The 13,348-nt window shown below is 46.4% G+C and overlaps 1 protein-coding gene across 1 annotated transcript in view; it reads right to left on the bottom strand.

The window, feature by feature from the left end:
• The window catches only part of tmem132e (transmembrane protein 132E), a 735,345-nt gene that overhangs the window by 52,556 nt on the left and 669,441 nt on the right, over positions 1 to 13,348 (bottom strand). Inside the window, exon 10 of the mRNA XM_078226016.1 lies at positions 11,642 to 11,833. Within this exon, the coding sequence (XP_078082142.1) occupies positions 11,642 to 11,833 (192 nt within the window). The remainder of the gene's footprint in view (positions 1 to 11,641; positions 11,834 to 13,348) is intronic.

The following is a 13,348-nucleotide window of genomic DNA, read 5'->3' as shown; positions in this document are numbered from 1 at the left end:
CTTTGCTTTTAGATCAGAAGTCATAACTCCCGCTAGGTACTCATAGCTATTTTTAAAAAGCTATATATGGAAAATGTCAACTCCATTTGTCTCCTTTGGAAGTAGTTAAGGAAACACAGGATCCTATTTGAGCCTGAGCTGAGCTTCGGATCCATAATTGCTCCAACAGCAGACGCACTTATTTCCACTCCCAAAGATCTCCTGCTGAATTCTCATACCTCCTTTTTACTTCTCAACTATTTCAGAACACCTCCAGCCAGCCTTTCTTCTTGTATGTGGCGTAAACATGAGCTCATCTAAAATCCTGCCCCAGTGCCATAACTTGCACCGATCCACGTTTTTAAATGTTACTATTGAACCTGCCTCAACCACTTTCTCTGGCAGCTCATTCCATATATGCACCACCCTCTGTGTGAAGAAGTTGCCCCTCAAATACTTTTAAATCTTTCCCCTCTCAGCTTAAACGTATACCCTCTAGTTTTCAATTCTCCTACCCTGGGAAAATAACAATGATGTGGAGATGCCGGCGTTGGACTGGGGTAAACACAGTAAGAAGTTTAACAACACCAGGTTAAAGTCCAACAGGTTTATTTGGTAGCAAAAGCCACACAAGCTTTCGAGGCTCTGAGCCCCTTCTTCAGGTGAGTGGGAATTCTGTTCACAAACAGAACTTATAAGACACAGACTCAATTTACATGAATAATGGTTGGAATGCGAATACTTACAACTAATCCAGTCTTTAAGAAACAAAACAATGGGAGTGGAGAGAGCATCAAGACAGGCTAAAAAGATGTGTATTGTCTCCAGACAAGACAGCCAGTGAAACTCTGCAGGTCCACGCAACTGTGGGAGTTACAAATAGTGTGACATAAATTCTGATTCTAGGATCGCATGATAAAGACTCAGGAGGAAAAAAGCAGAAATATTTATGTGAAATAGTGTGACATAAACCCAATATCCCGGTTGAGGCCGTCCTTGTGTGTGCGGAACCTGGCTATCAGTTTCTGCTCCGCGACTCTGCGCTGTCGTGTGTCGCGAAGGCCGCCTTGGAGAACGCTTACCCGAATATCAGAGGCCGAATGCCCGTGACCGCTGAAGTGCTCCCCAACAGGAAGAGAACAGTCTTGCCTGGTGATTGTCGAGCGGTGTTCATTCATCCGTTGTCGCAGCGTCTGCATAGTTTCCCCAATGTACCATGCCTCGGGACATCCTTTCTTGCAGCGTATCAGGTAGACAACGTTGGCCGAGTTGCAAGAGTATGTACCGTGTACCTGGTGGATGGTGTTCTCACGTGAGATGATGGCATCTGTGTCGATGATCCGGCACGTCTTGCAGAGGTTGCTGTGGCAGGGTTGTGTGGTGTCTTGGTCACTGTTCTCCTGAAGGCTGGGTAGTTTGCTGCGGACAATGGTCTGTTTGAGGTTGTGCGGTTGTTTGAAGGCAAGAAGTGGGGGTGTGGGGATGGCCTTGGCGAGATGTTCGTCTTCATCAATGACATGTTGAAGGCTCCGGAGGAGATGCCGTAGCTTCTCCGCTCCGGGGAAGTACTGGACAACGAAGGGTACTCTGTCCACTGTGTCCCGTGTTTGTCTTCTGAGGAGGTCGGTGCGGTTTTTCGCTGTGGCGCGTTGGAACTGTTGATCAATGAGTCTAGCGCCATATCCTGTTCTTATGAGGGCATCTTTCAGCGTCTGGAGGTGTCTGTTGCGATCCTCCTCATCCGAGCAGATCCTGTGTATACGGAGGGCTTGTCCGTAGGGGATGGCTTCTTTAACGTGTTTAGGGTGGAAGCTGGAGAAGTGGAGCATCGTGAGGTTATCCGTGGGCTTGCGGTACAGTGAGGTGCTGAGGTGACCGTCCTTAATGGAGATGCGCGTGTCCAAGAATGCAACCGATTCCGGAGAGTAGTCTATGGTGAGCCTGATGGTGGGATGGAACTTGTTGATGTCATCATAGAGTTGTTTCAGTGATTGTTCACCATGAGTCCAAAGGAAGAAAATGTCATCGATGTATCTAGTGTATAGCACCGGTTGAAGGTCCCGTGCGGTGAAGAAGTCTTGTTCGAACCTTATCAGAGGCATTCGGCCTCTGATATTCGGGTAAGCGTTCTCCAAGGCGGCCTTCGCGACACACGACAGCGCAGAGTCGCGGAGCAGAAACTGATAGCCAGGTTCCGCACACACAAGGACGGCCTCAACCGGGATATTGGGTTTATGTCACACTATTTCACATAAATATTTCTGCTTTTTTCCTCCTGAGTCTTTATCATGCGATCCTAGAATCAGAATTTATGTCACACTATTTGTAACTCCCACAGTTGCGTGGACCTGCAGAGTTTCACTGGCTGTCTTGTCTGGAGACAATACACATCTTTTTAGCCTGTCTTGATGCTCTCTCCACTCCCATTGTTTTGTTTCTTAAAGACTGGATTAGTTGTAAGTATTCGCATTCCAACCATTATTCATGTAAATTGAGTCTGTGTCTTATAAGTTCTGTTTGTGAACAGAATTCCCACTCACCTGAAGAAGGGGCTCAGAGCCTCGAAAGCTTGTGTGGCTTTTGCTACCAAATAAACCTGTTGGACTTTAACCTGGTGTTGTTAAACTTCTTACTGAAAATAACAATGGCCAGAATTTTACCATCCTGCCCATCGTGGGAATTGGAACGGGCAAGGGGCGGGCCATGGAAAGGTCTGTTGACCTCGGGTGGGATTTTACAGTTCCGGGACAAACGAGGCCATAAGTTCCCACCCACGCTATGTGTGTTCATCCTATCTATGCCCCTCATGATTTTATACACTTTTTAATAAGGTCACCCCTCATTCTCCTACATTCCAAGGAATAAAGCCCTAGCCTGGCCAACCGCTCTCTATAACTCAGACCCACTAGTCCTGACAACTTCTGTGCACTTTTTCCAGTTTACCAATGTCTTTCCTATAACAGGGTGACCAAAACTGTACACAATACTCGTGGTTATGACACTTAGGGGAAGATTCCCTGGGTGCTGTAGCCCCAATCGCGAATCGCAATGTCCCGGAGAATCGGGAGACTGCAAAAAAAGCGAGTTTAGCGCCGGATGCCAAACCTGCTGTGATCCGCCCAGGCCGAGCTGCCGGTGCCAATCATAGTTTAGGAACATAGGAATAGGCTATTAAGCACCTCAGGTCAGTTCTGCCATTCAATGAAATCAGGACTGATATATATCCTAACTCCACTCGCTTGTCTTGGCTCCATTTACCTTAAAACCTTGGATCACAAAAATCGTATTGATCTGCAATTTAAAATGATTAATCGAGCTGGCATCTAGTGTATTATGTGGGAGGGAATTCCATGCTTCTCCTACACTTTCTCCTGAGCAGCCTGGCTTTAACTTTAAGGCTACATTTTATTGGGCTTGATTACACCATCAGTGGAAAGAAAATCTATATGTATCCATCAACTCCTTTCAAAACCATAACTTCAGTCAAATTATTCCAATGAAGACAACTAGGTCTCATATGCTTTGTCTGTACAGCGCTCAAGAAACAATACTTTTCACTGTACACTAATACATGTGAAAATAATAAATCAAATCAAAATTTAATCCTTAGAACTGTGGAAACATTTTGGTTAAACAACACTGCAGTCAATCCAAGCCCAATAATTGGGAGCGATTTTCCCCCAAAAATTCTAAGTGCCGAATTTGTGTGAAAACTGGAGAAAATCACGCTGGTTTTTTCAGCGGGAGTTTCAAAATGAATCTCCCATACTCTGTGCACTGCAGAGTGCACGAGCATAAATTACACAGAAAATCAATAGGCAGAGCCTATTCCCGTGGGAGAGGCAGGCAGCATAGTGCTGAGCAGGCCACTGCACATGCGCCGTTCTGTCAGCGCCGGGATCGGCACATGCGCAGTGGCCTCGCACTGCTAGCCTCCCAATTGCTGGCCAGCCTCGCGATCTCCTCACTGCCGGCCGTGTGACCCTGCCCTCCCCCCCAACGGCCTGATTGCTCGCCCCCTGACCACCCCCTCGATACTACTGACCCAGCCAGCCCCCGGTCCCCCACAGCCCCAACCCCACCTGCAGGGCCCCCGAGCCCACCCTGATCGCTAGTCTCGCTCCTTCCCCCACTGATCCTGTCCGCAGAGTGGCAGTGGGACTCCCCACCTCCATGGATCGCCCCACCAGGCCCCGCCCCCCATAGGCCCTGCCCCCATATGCACCACCCCCTTGGCATTTCCCCATGCCCGGTGGGCATTGGCACCTTGGTCCTTTGGGCAGAGCCAGGCAGCACAGGCTGGCACTGCCAAGGTGCTGATGCCCAGGGGCACCCCTCTCCACTGCTCAACCCTTTTGGGGGGGGGCCCTATTTTCCCTTCCTTCACTCCAGCGGGGTTGGGCCATTAGCTCCCCAAAAGTGAAGTTACTTGAAACCCTGCTGGAGTGAACCACTCCTAGCGGGGATGGGGGGAGATGCTAGCAGGCCTGGACACTTCAGTCCCGGGCCCACTCATCATATTTAAATTATATTAAAATACTCCCTGCATACCTAATGCAGCTCCATGCCTATTTCCGGCACGGAGGTGATGGCGCCAGAAATCTGGCGCTGGAAGAGGTGCTCGGGACCGCAAGCCCAGCGCGGATCACACTAATCCAGCCCCGCTGAAATCTCCCAGTCTGCTGTGCTAATTTATTAGCGCAGCGGGATGGGAGAATCACCCCCATCCATTCCAGTTTGTGGTGCCCGAAAATGTATGTACTTCTCTGAATGTTGTTTGACCAAGGCTTTATGTAGCTCCAGCAAAATAGGGATAGAATTTTCATGACCATACACTGGCGTGATGCCGTATAAATTCCAGTTAAAAACAGTTATCAATAACTGTCTACTTCAAACCACGGTTTTAAATGAGAGTTTTAAATTTGAACAAAGAAAACTATGTAGTTATGAGGGGTGAGTTGGGTAGGTAGGTTTGGAAACTAGATTAAAAGAAATGATAGTAGGCAAGCAACTGCTAAGATTTAAATCACTAATCACAGAATTTACAGAGGCCATTTGGCCCATTGTGTCTGTACCAACTCTCTGAACGACCATTGTGACTTAGTGCCATTCCCCTGCCTTTTCCTTGTGCCCCTGCCCATTGTTTCCATTCAAATAATCATCTAATGCCATTTTAAATGCCTCGGTTAATTCATACTTCACAATTAATACATGTTGGAAGGAATAGAGTTCCAATGGAAAGCTGTGACTAACAAGAGAAGTTAAAGATTGAAGAAAGAGGCTTATAATGATGGGAGACTTTAATTTAAAAGAGTCGTGATGGGAGATTTTAATTTCCCAAACATCGATTGGAATATCCCTAGGGTAAGGGGTTTGGATGGGGAGGAGTTTGTTAGGTGTGTTCAGAAGGGTTTCCTGACACAGCATGTGGATAAGCCTACAAGAGGAGAGGCTGTACTCGATCTGGTATTGGCTAATGAGCCTGGGCAGGTGTCGGATCTCTCAGTGGGGGAGCATCTTGGGGATAGTGATCAGAACTCTATCTCCTTTACGCTAGCATTGGAAAGAGATAGGATCAGGCAAGCTAAGAAAGTGTTTATCTGGAGTAAGGGGAAATATGAAGCTATCGGGCAGAGATTAGAGGCGTAAATTGGAAGGAGGTATTCTCGAGGAAAAGTACTGAAGTAAGGTGGCAGATTTTCAAGGAATGTTTGTCTGGAGTTCTGCATGACAACGTTCCGATGAGACAGCGAGGTTTTGGTAGGTTACGGGAACCATGGTGCACGAAAGCTGTGCTGAACCTAGTCAAAAAGAAAAGGAAAGCTTACTAAAGGTTCAGAGAGCTAGGCGATGATAGGGATCTAGATGAGTATACGGCTTGTAGGAAGGGACTTAAGAAAGAAATTAGGAGAGCCAGAAGGGGTCACGAGAAGGCTTTGGCAGGTAAGATTAAGGAGAACACTAAGGCGTTCTATAAATATGTGAAGAGTAAAAGGATGAGATGTGAAGGAATAGGACCTATAAAAGGTGAAGGTGAGAAAGTCTGTACAGAATAGGTGACGTGCTTAATGAATATTTTACCTCGGTATTCATGGTGGAAAAAGACCTGGGTGGTTGTACTACAGGATTGAGGTGGACTGAAAAGATGAGTATGTGGACATTAAGAAAGAGGATGTGTTGGAAATTGTGAATAGCATCAAGATAGATAAGTCGCTGGGACCGGATGGGATACAAAGAACAAAGAACAATACAGCACAGGAACAGGCCCTTCGGCCCTCCAAGCCCGTGCCGCTCCCTGGTCCAAACTAGACCATTCTTTTGTATCCCTCCATTCCCACTCCGTTCATGTGGCTATCTAGATAAGTCTTAAACGTTCCCAGTGTGTCCGCCTCCACCACCTTGCCTGGCAGTGCATTCCAGGCCCCCACCACCCTCTGTGCAAAATATGTCCTTCTGATATCTGTGTTAAACCTCCTCCCCTTCACCTTGAACCTATGACCCCTCGTGAACGTCACCACCGACCTGGGGAAAAGCTTCCCACCGTTCACCCTATCTATGCCTTTCATAATTTTATACACCTCTATTAAGTCTTCCCTCATCCTCCGTCTTTCCAGTGAGAACAACCCCAGTTTACCCAAGTCTCTCCTCATAACTAAGCCCCTCCATACCAGGCAACATCCTGGTAAACCTCCTCTGCACTCTCTCCAAAGCCTCCACGTCCTTCTGGTAGTGTGGCGACCAGAACTGGATGCAGTATTCCAAATGCGGCCGAACCAACTTTCTATACATCTGCAACATCAGACCCCAACTTTTATACTCTATGCCCTGTCCTATAAAGGCAAGCATGCCATATGCCTTCTTCACCACCTTCTCCACCTGTGACGTCACCTTCAAGGATCTGTGGACTTGCACACCCAGGTCCCTCTGCGTATCTACACCCTTTATGGTTCTGCCATTTATCGTATAGCTCCTCCCTACATTAGTTCTACCAAAATACATCACTTCGCATTTATCAGGATTGAACTCCATCTGCCATTTCTTTGCCCAAATTTCCAGTCTATCTATATCCTTCTGTAGCCTCTGACAATGCTCCTCACTATCTGCAAGTCCAGCCAATTTTGTGTCGTCCGCAAACTTACTGATCACCCCAGTTACACCTTCTTCCAGATCGTTTATATAAATCACAAACAGCAGAGGTCCCAATACAGAGCCCTGCGGAACACCACTAGTCACAGGCCTCCAGCTGGAAAAAGACCCTTCCACTATCACCCTTTGTCTTCTGTGACCAAGCCAGTTCTCCACCCATCTAGCCACCTCCCCTTTTATCCCATGAGATCCAACCTTTAGCACCAGCCTACCATGAGGGACTTTGTCAAACGCTTTACTAAAGTCCATATAGACGACATCCACAGCCCTTCCCTCGTCAACCATTCTAGTCACTTCTTCGAAAAACTCCACCTATGTACCCCAGGTTACTGTGGGAGGCGAGGGAAGAGATTGCAGAGCCTCTGGCGATGATCTTTGCGTCGTCGAGGGAGAGGTTCCGGAGGATTGCAGATGTGGTTCCTATGTTCAAGGAAGGGAATAGGGATAGCCCAGGAAATTACCGACCGGTGAGTCTAACCTCAGTGGTTGGTAAGTTGATGGAGAAGATCCTGAGGGACAGGATTTATGAACATTTAGAGAAGTTTAGTATGCTCAAAAGTAGTCAGCACGGCTTTGTCAAAGGCAAATCGTGCCTTACGAGCCTGGTGGAGTTCTTTGAAAATGTGACTAAACACATTGACGAAGGAAAAGCGGTACTTGTGGTTTACATGGACTTCAGCAAGGCGTTCGATAAGGTCCCCATGCAAGACTTCTCGAGAAACTGAGAGGGCATGGGAGCCAAGGGGCTGTTGCCTTATGGATTCAGAACTGGCTTGCCTGCAGAAGGCAGAGAGTGGTTGTAGATGGGTTTTTTTCTGAATGGAGGTCGGTCACCAGTGGAGTGCCCCAGGGATCTGTTCTGGGACCCTTGCTGTTTGTCATTTTCATAAATGACCTGGATGAGGAAGTGGAGGGATGGGTTGGTAAGTTTGCCGACGAACGAAGGTTGGTGGTGTTGTGGATAGTTGGAGGGATGTCAGAAGCTGCAGCATGACATAGATTGGATGCAAGACTGGGCGGAGAAGTGGCAGATGGACTTCAACCCGGATAAATGTGTAGTGGTCCATTTTGGCAGGTCAAATGGGATGAAGGAGTATAATATCAAGGGTAAGACTCTTAGCAGTGTAGAGGATCAGAAGGACCTTGGGGTCCGGGTCCATAGGACTCTTAAATCGGCCTCGCAGGTAAAGGAGGTGATTAAGAAGGCGTATGGTGTGCTGGCCTTCATCAATCGAGGGATTGAGTTTCAGAGTCGGGAGATAATGATGCAGCTTTATAAGACCCTTGTCAGACCCCACTTAGAGTACTGTGCTCAGTTCTGGTCGCCTCATTACAGGAGGGATGTGGAAATGATTGAAAGGGTGCAGAGCAGATTTACAAGGATGTTGCCTGGATTGGTTGGCATGCCTTATGAGGATAGGTTGAGGGAGCTTGGTCTTTTCTCCTTGGAGAGACGAAGGATGAGAGGTGACCTGATAGTGGTGTACAAGATGTTGAGAGGTATAGATCGGGTGGATTCTCGGAGGCTTTTTCCCAGGGCTGAAATGGCTGCTACGAGAGGACACAGGTTTAAGGTGCTGGGGAGTAGGTAGAAAGGAGATGTCAGGGGTAAGTTTTTCACTCAGAGGGTGGTGGGTGAGTGGAGTCGGCTGCCGTCAGTGGTGGTGGAGGCAAACTCGTTAGGGTCTTTTAAGAGACTTCTGGATGAGTACATGGGACTTAATAGGATTGAGAGTTATAGGTAAGCCTATATATATGCCTAGGTAGGTAGGGACATGACCAGCGCAACTTGTGGGCCGAAGGGCCTGTTTGTGCTGTATTTTTTCTATGTTCTATTCAGGACTTATTTCTTGACACTCTGAGGAATTTTCTACCTCAGAGAGATGCTACTCGTTCAGTGGTTGAGTACATTCAAATCAGAAATCAACAATTCTTTGCTATTAAAGCAAACAATGAATTTGGGATAGTGTAGGAAGATTTACCTGAGGATCAGCCATGATCTTTTTAAACATTTTTTTTATTCATTCGTGGGACATGGGCGTCGCTGGCTGACCAGCATTTATTGCCCATCCCTAGTTGCCTTGGAGAAGATGGTGGTGAGCTGCCTTCTTGAATCGCTGCAGTCCATGTTCCGTAGGTTGTCCCACAATGCCATTAGGGAGGGAATTCCAGGATTTTGACCCAGTGACTGCGAAGGAATGGCGATATGTTTCCAAGTCAGGATGGTGAGTGGCTTGGAGGGGAACTTGCAGGTGGTGGTGTTCCCATTTATCTGCTGCCCTTGTCCTTCTGGATGGAAATGGTCGTGGGTTTGAAAGGTGCTAAGGATCTTTGGTGAATTGCTGCAGTGCATCTTGTAGATTGTAGACTGCTGCTCCTGAGCGTCGGTGGGGAGGGATTGAATGTTTGTAGATGGGGTGCCAATCAAGTGGGTTGCTTTGTCCTGGATGGTGTCAAGCTTTTTGAGTGCTGTTGGAGCTGCACTCATCCAGGCAAGTGGGGAGTATTCCATCACACTCCTGACTTGTGCCTTGTAGATGGTGGATAGGCTTTGAGGAATCAGGAGGTGAGTTACTCTTAATCTTTTGGTGGAGCAGGCTTGAGGGACTGAATGGCCCAATCTTGCTCCAATTTGTTATGTTTCTATGTAAAGTTGTTTGGGTCGCACAGGATGAAGGATACCCGGAATGTTAACCTACTTTTTCACAGATGTTGAGTAACCTGCTGTTCATTTCAAACGTGAATTGTCTTTTTGACTGTAACTAAACCTGTGCACTGTACATTCTTTGTTGAGGTCAATTGGTACAAATAGAAACTCTGTACAAATAGAATGTATAATCAATTGTGTAACCTCACAATAAATCTCAGTCAATTTACATTTGATTAACAGCCTATTTATATAGCAGAAACACAACAGGGAGGATTTTCCTCTTTAGACACCGGAATGATGCGCTGCATTTAAGATGTAACGGTATAAAGTCTGTGACGAAGAAGGTTTTAATGTTTTCCTTCCTCTGTTTATTTTCTTGCTATAAAATCCAAAATTCCAAAAACCTCCACTACTGTGCTGTGCACCTAAAATAAGATGTAAATCTAATTTTAGCTACAGATAAGATGTGCCTCTAAGATTAGGAATTTCTGGTTGCTGAGATTGTCATAAGTATTCCTGGAGATTGGAGTGGAATTTGCAAGAGTGCTGACAAAATCTTGATTGTTCAGGTTTCATACAGGTCATTATATTATCAAGTATCAGATGGCATTCCTGCAGCGGAAATATAGCACGAGTAGTCCAAGTAAAATAAGAAGGCAGTCTGGGAATGCACTACCAGTTTAGACACAGTTACAATCCAAGGGGAACATCAAGAAAAGTTTGGCAAGAAACAAAAGGAGCAGAAACATTGGGCTGGATTTTACTTTTTGCTCTTTTGTGGACTAAGTCAGTTCCTAACTGGCCAACTTTAAATAAGGCTACCTCACAGTGATAACACACAGCTGGCAGCCTAAACAAGCTGAGGGTCAGACTACCGTTCCTCAGTGAGAGGAAGTGTTGCCCTCAAGAGCTGTTTGCCAAGCCAATCTGATTGTTGACGCCTCTAGCAAATCAGCAGTACCAGAACTCAGGTGGGTGCCGCTGGGACTGCGTTGAAGAGGGCATGGTCACTGGAGAGTTAAGTCTGGGATTTGGACAGCAGAGGAGTGTAGTATTAGGGTTTGGTACAGTTAGAGTTATTACAGGACTGCCCACACAGTGATGTAAGAGAGCACACAACCTGCACCAAGTCTAATGTTGGACAGAGCCATGTGTACCATCAAGCATAGAACCAACTCCTAGCTTGCACCCTTTGCGGTATATTTCTCAATCAAGACTTAACAGTTCATCTATGATTACAAAGACTTCTTCAAACCTACTGAACTGTAACCAACACCTACATCAGGGAGGGAGTGCAAGAGAGTAGCTGGTGGTGATGTTGGTTTTGGAGGATAGGCAGCTAGGGACAAAGAGGGGTGGGAAGGCACCAGATGCACATCGGATACCTGCTCAAATGATGTGCCCTGCTTCCTTTCCACCTTTTCAACAAAACTGTTTAAAAATGGCCTTCTCAATCTTGCCAACCTGCAACGCCTCTGTTTTGAGGGTGGAGTGGAGGCAGATAGAGGGCCTTAAGTGTGCAATAATTGGCCACATAAGACCCTCAATAAACCTAAGGATTGGCAGGTTAGTGGGTGCCTTACTCACTTTCACCTCCCCTCTCCCCTGTATCATCAGGATTCAGTTGGAGAAGGCAGTGGGCTAGCCACCCATCATATTTTATGTGCCCACTCACCCCACTGAAAACACACCAGGCAGAGGTCCATAAAATCCAGTTATCACATCATGCAACTGTGTCCATTTCCCCTGGAAATGTGCCCTGGACCTAAATTAACAAACTTGGACTTATACTTGGACTTATACTAACAAATACTATTTTTCTAACTATAAGTGGCTAGTCTCGTATTATGAATATCACCATGGTACCTGTTTGAGTGTTTGAAGGCGCTGATGGGCCATTGTCTTGGCGATGAAGGTGTGACTGGTTCCAGGATTAGATTCAAGGCTCAATGACAGACCAGAGACAAGTTCTGCTCGCAGGTCAGTGATGGTGACTTTATCATCAGCAACAATCAGTGGCACTTCGCCTAGTACAACCTCCATCAGTGGGGAGACTACCTGAAAGAATTTAAAAGAAAACCATTTTGGTAATGCACACATTAAATTATAGGCATTCAAGCAAAGCTCAGAGTACAGAATTTCTTCAGGATAAAGCTAAATAATTGCTTTGAATTCAGCAATAGGCAATCTTGATCAGAGGCCACAAGTGTAATTGTCATGGAATAACCTTTTAAGCAAAAGATTGCTTAATAGAAAATGAAGATTCAAACTCAATCATAATCATAGCTGTAGGTAGCAAATTTAGAATTGCAGACACTTCTTCCAACCACTTCGGTGTTATTTCAGATTTCTAGCATCTGCACAATTCACTTTTCACCAAGTGACGGGTGTGCATAAGATGATTGGGTGCCAGTTAGGATACGTGGCCAGCGTGTGGCATGGGGACAAGAGAAGTAGATGTCTTTTGAAATGCCACTAAGTCTCCACTTTGTCATGCAGGGGAAGGAGACGTTCAATAGTAGTGAGAGAGCCAAGGCTGGAGGAGGAGTAGCTGGCATGAAAATTCAAATGCCATGTGAGGAAAAAGTCAAGGAGATTGAAAGCGAACAGGGCATCCAGTCAATTACAGACAGTGAGTTAGATTAGTTAACCAACAGAGAGAGAATGCCACAAACCTGCTGTTGTGAATAGGCATGTTAGAGATACGCACCAAACTGTGGTCTCCTTAGTGTATTTCTTGTTATTCTTTTTTTGCAATTCATTGCCAAAGACTTTTACCAAGCCCACAGAGGAAAATAACAATCCATCTCTGATAATGAAAACCAAGAACACCCAGAATATGTACCGTGACTTGCCTTGCCCTGAACCTTCACAAGCGCAGTAACACTCACACGGGTCTCAGGTTTGTGTTTTTAAATTTATTTATGAGATGTGGGCATTGCTGGCTGGGCCAGCATTTATTTCCCACCCCTAATTGCCCTTGAACTGAATGGCTTGCTGGGCTATTTCAGAGGGTCATTTAAGAGTCAACCACTGTGTATAGAATTGGGCCACATCCAGCAGCTGAGGGAGTTTATGTCAGCTGAGGTTTTTGACAGTGGGATGACTGTTGTGGTGCAGACCCAAACTGAGCCCTAGGCTGATGACAGGCTTTTGGTCTTGGTCATAATAAATCTGCTGGAGATGCGGTGACAAGCAGGGGATCTGGTGGAAGTGTCAGCAACTCTGTGAAACCTTGCGTGGATGGTGAAGGATCTCATCACAATCTTGAGTTATTTCATGGTTGTGGCAGCTGTGCACATGGCTTCCTCCCTGGAGAGGTTGGTGACCACTGTGGAGAACTTGGTTTATCACATAATCATATGTGCTCAGACTAGTCCATCGTCCTGATCATGAGCTCATTATACAAGTGGCTAAGCAAGAAGGGAATAAGGCATCTGAACCTCCCTTCAGGTGCCCCTTCTCCTCAGGGATGTGTCTGTGAGCAGCAAGAGGGAGGATTGCCAGCCAGCACCCTCTGTGCGCACTCTCAGCATGTGCAGTCTCTTATCCCCTCTACTGGTGACCCAGAGG

This window comes from Mustelus asterias, chromosome 12 (assembly GCF_964213995.1).
Source record: "Mustelus asterias chromosome 12, sMusAst1.hap1.1, whole genome shotgun sequence".
NCBI lineage: Eukaryota > Metazoa > Chordata > Chondrichthyes > Carcharhiniformes > Triakidae > Mustelus > Mustelus asterias.
This window is presented reverse-complemented; position numbering and strand designations above follow the sequence as displayed.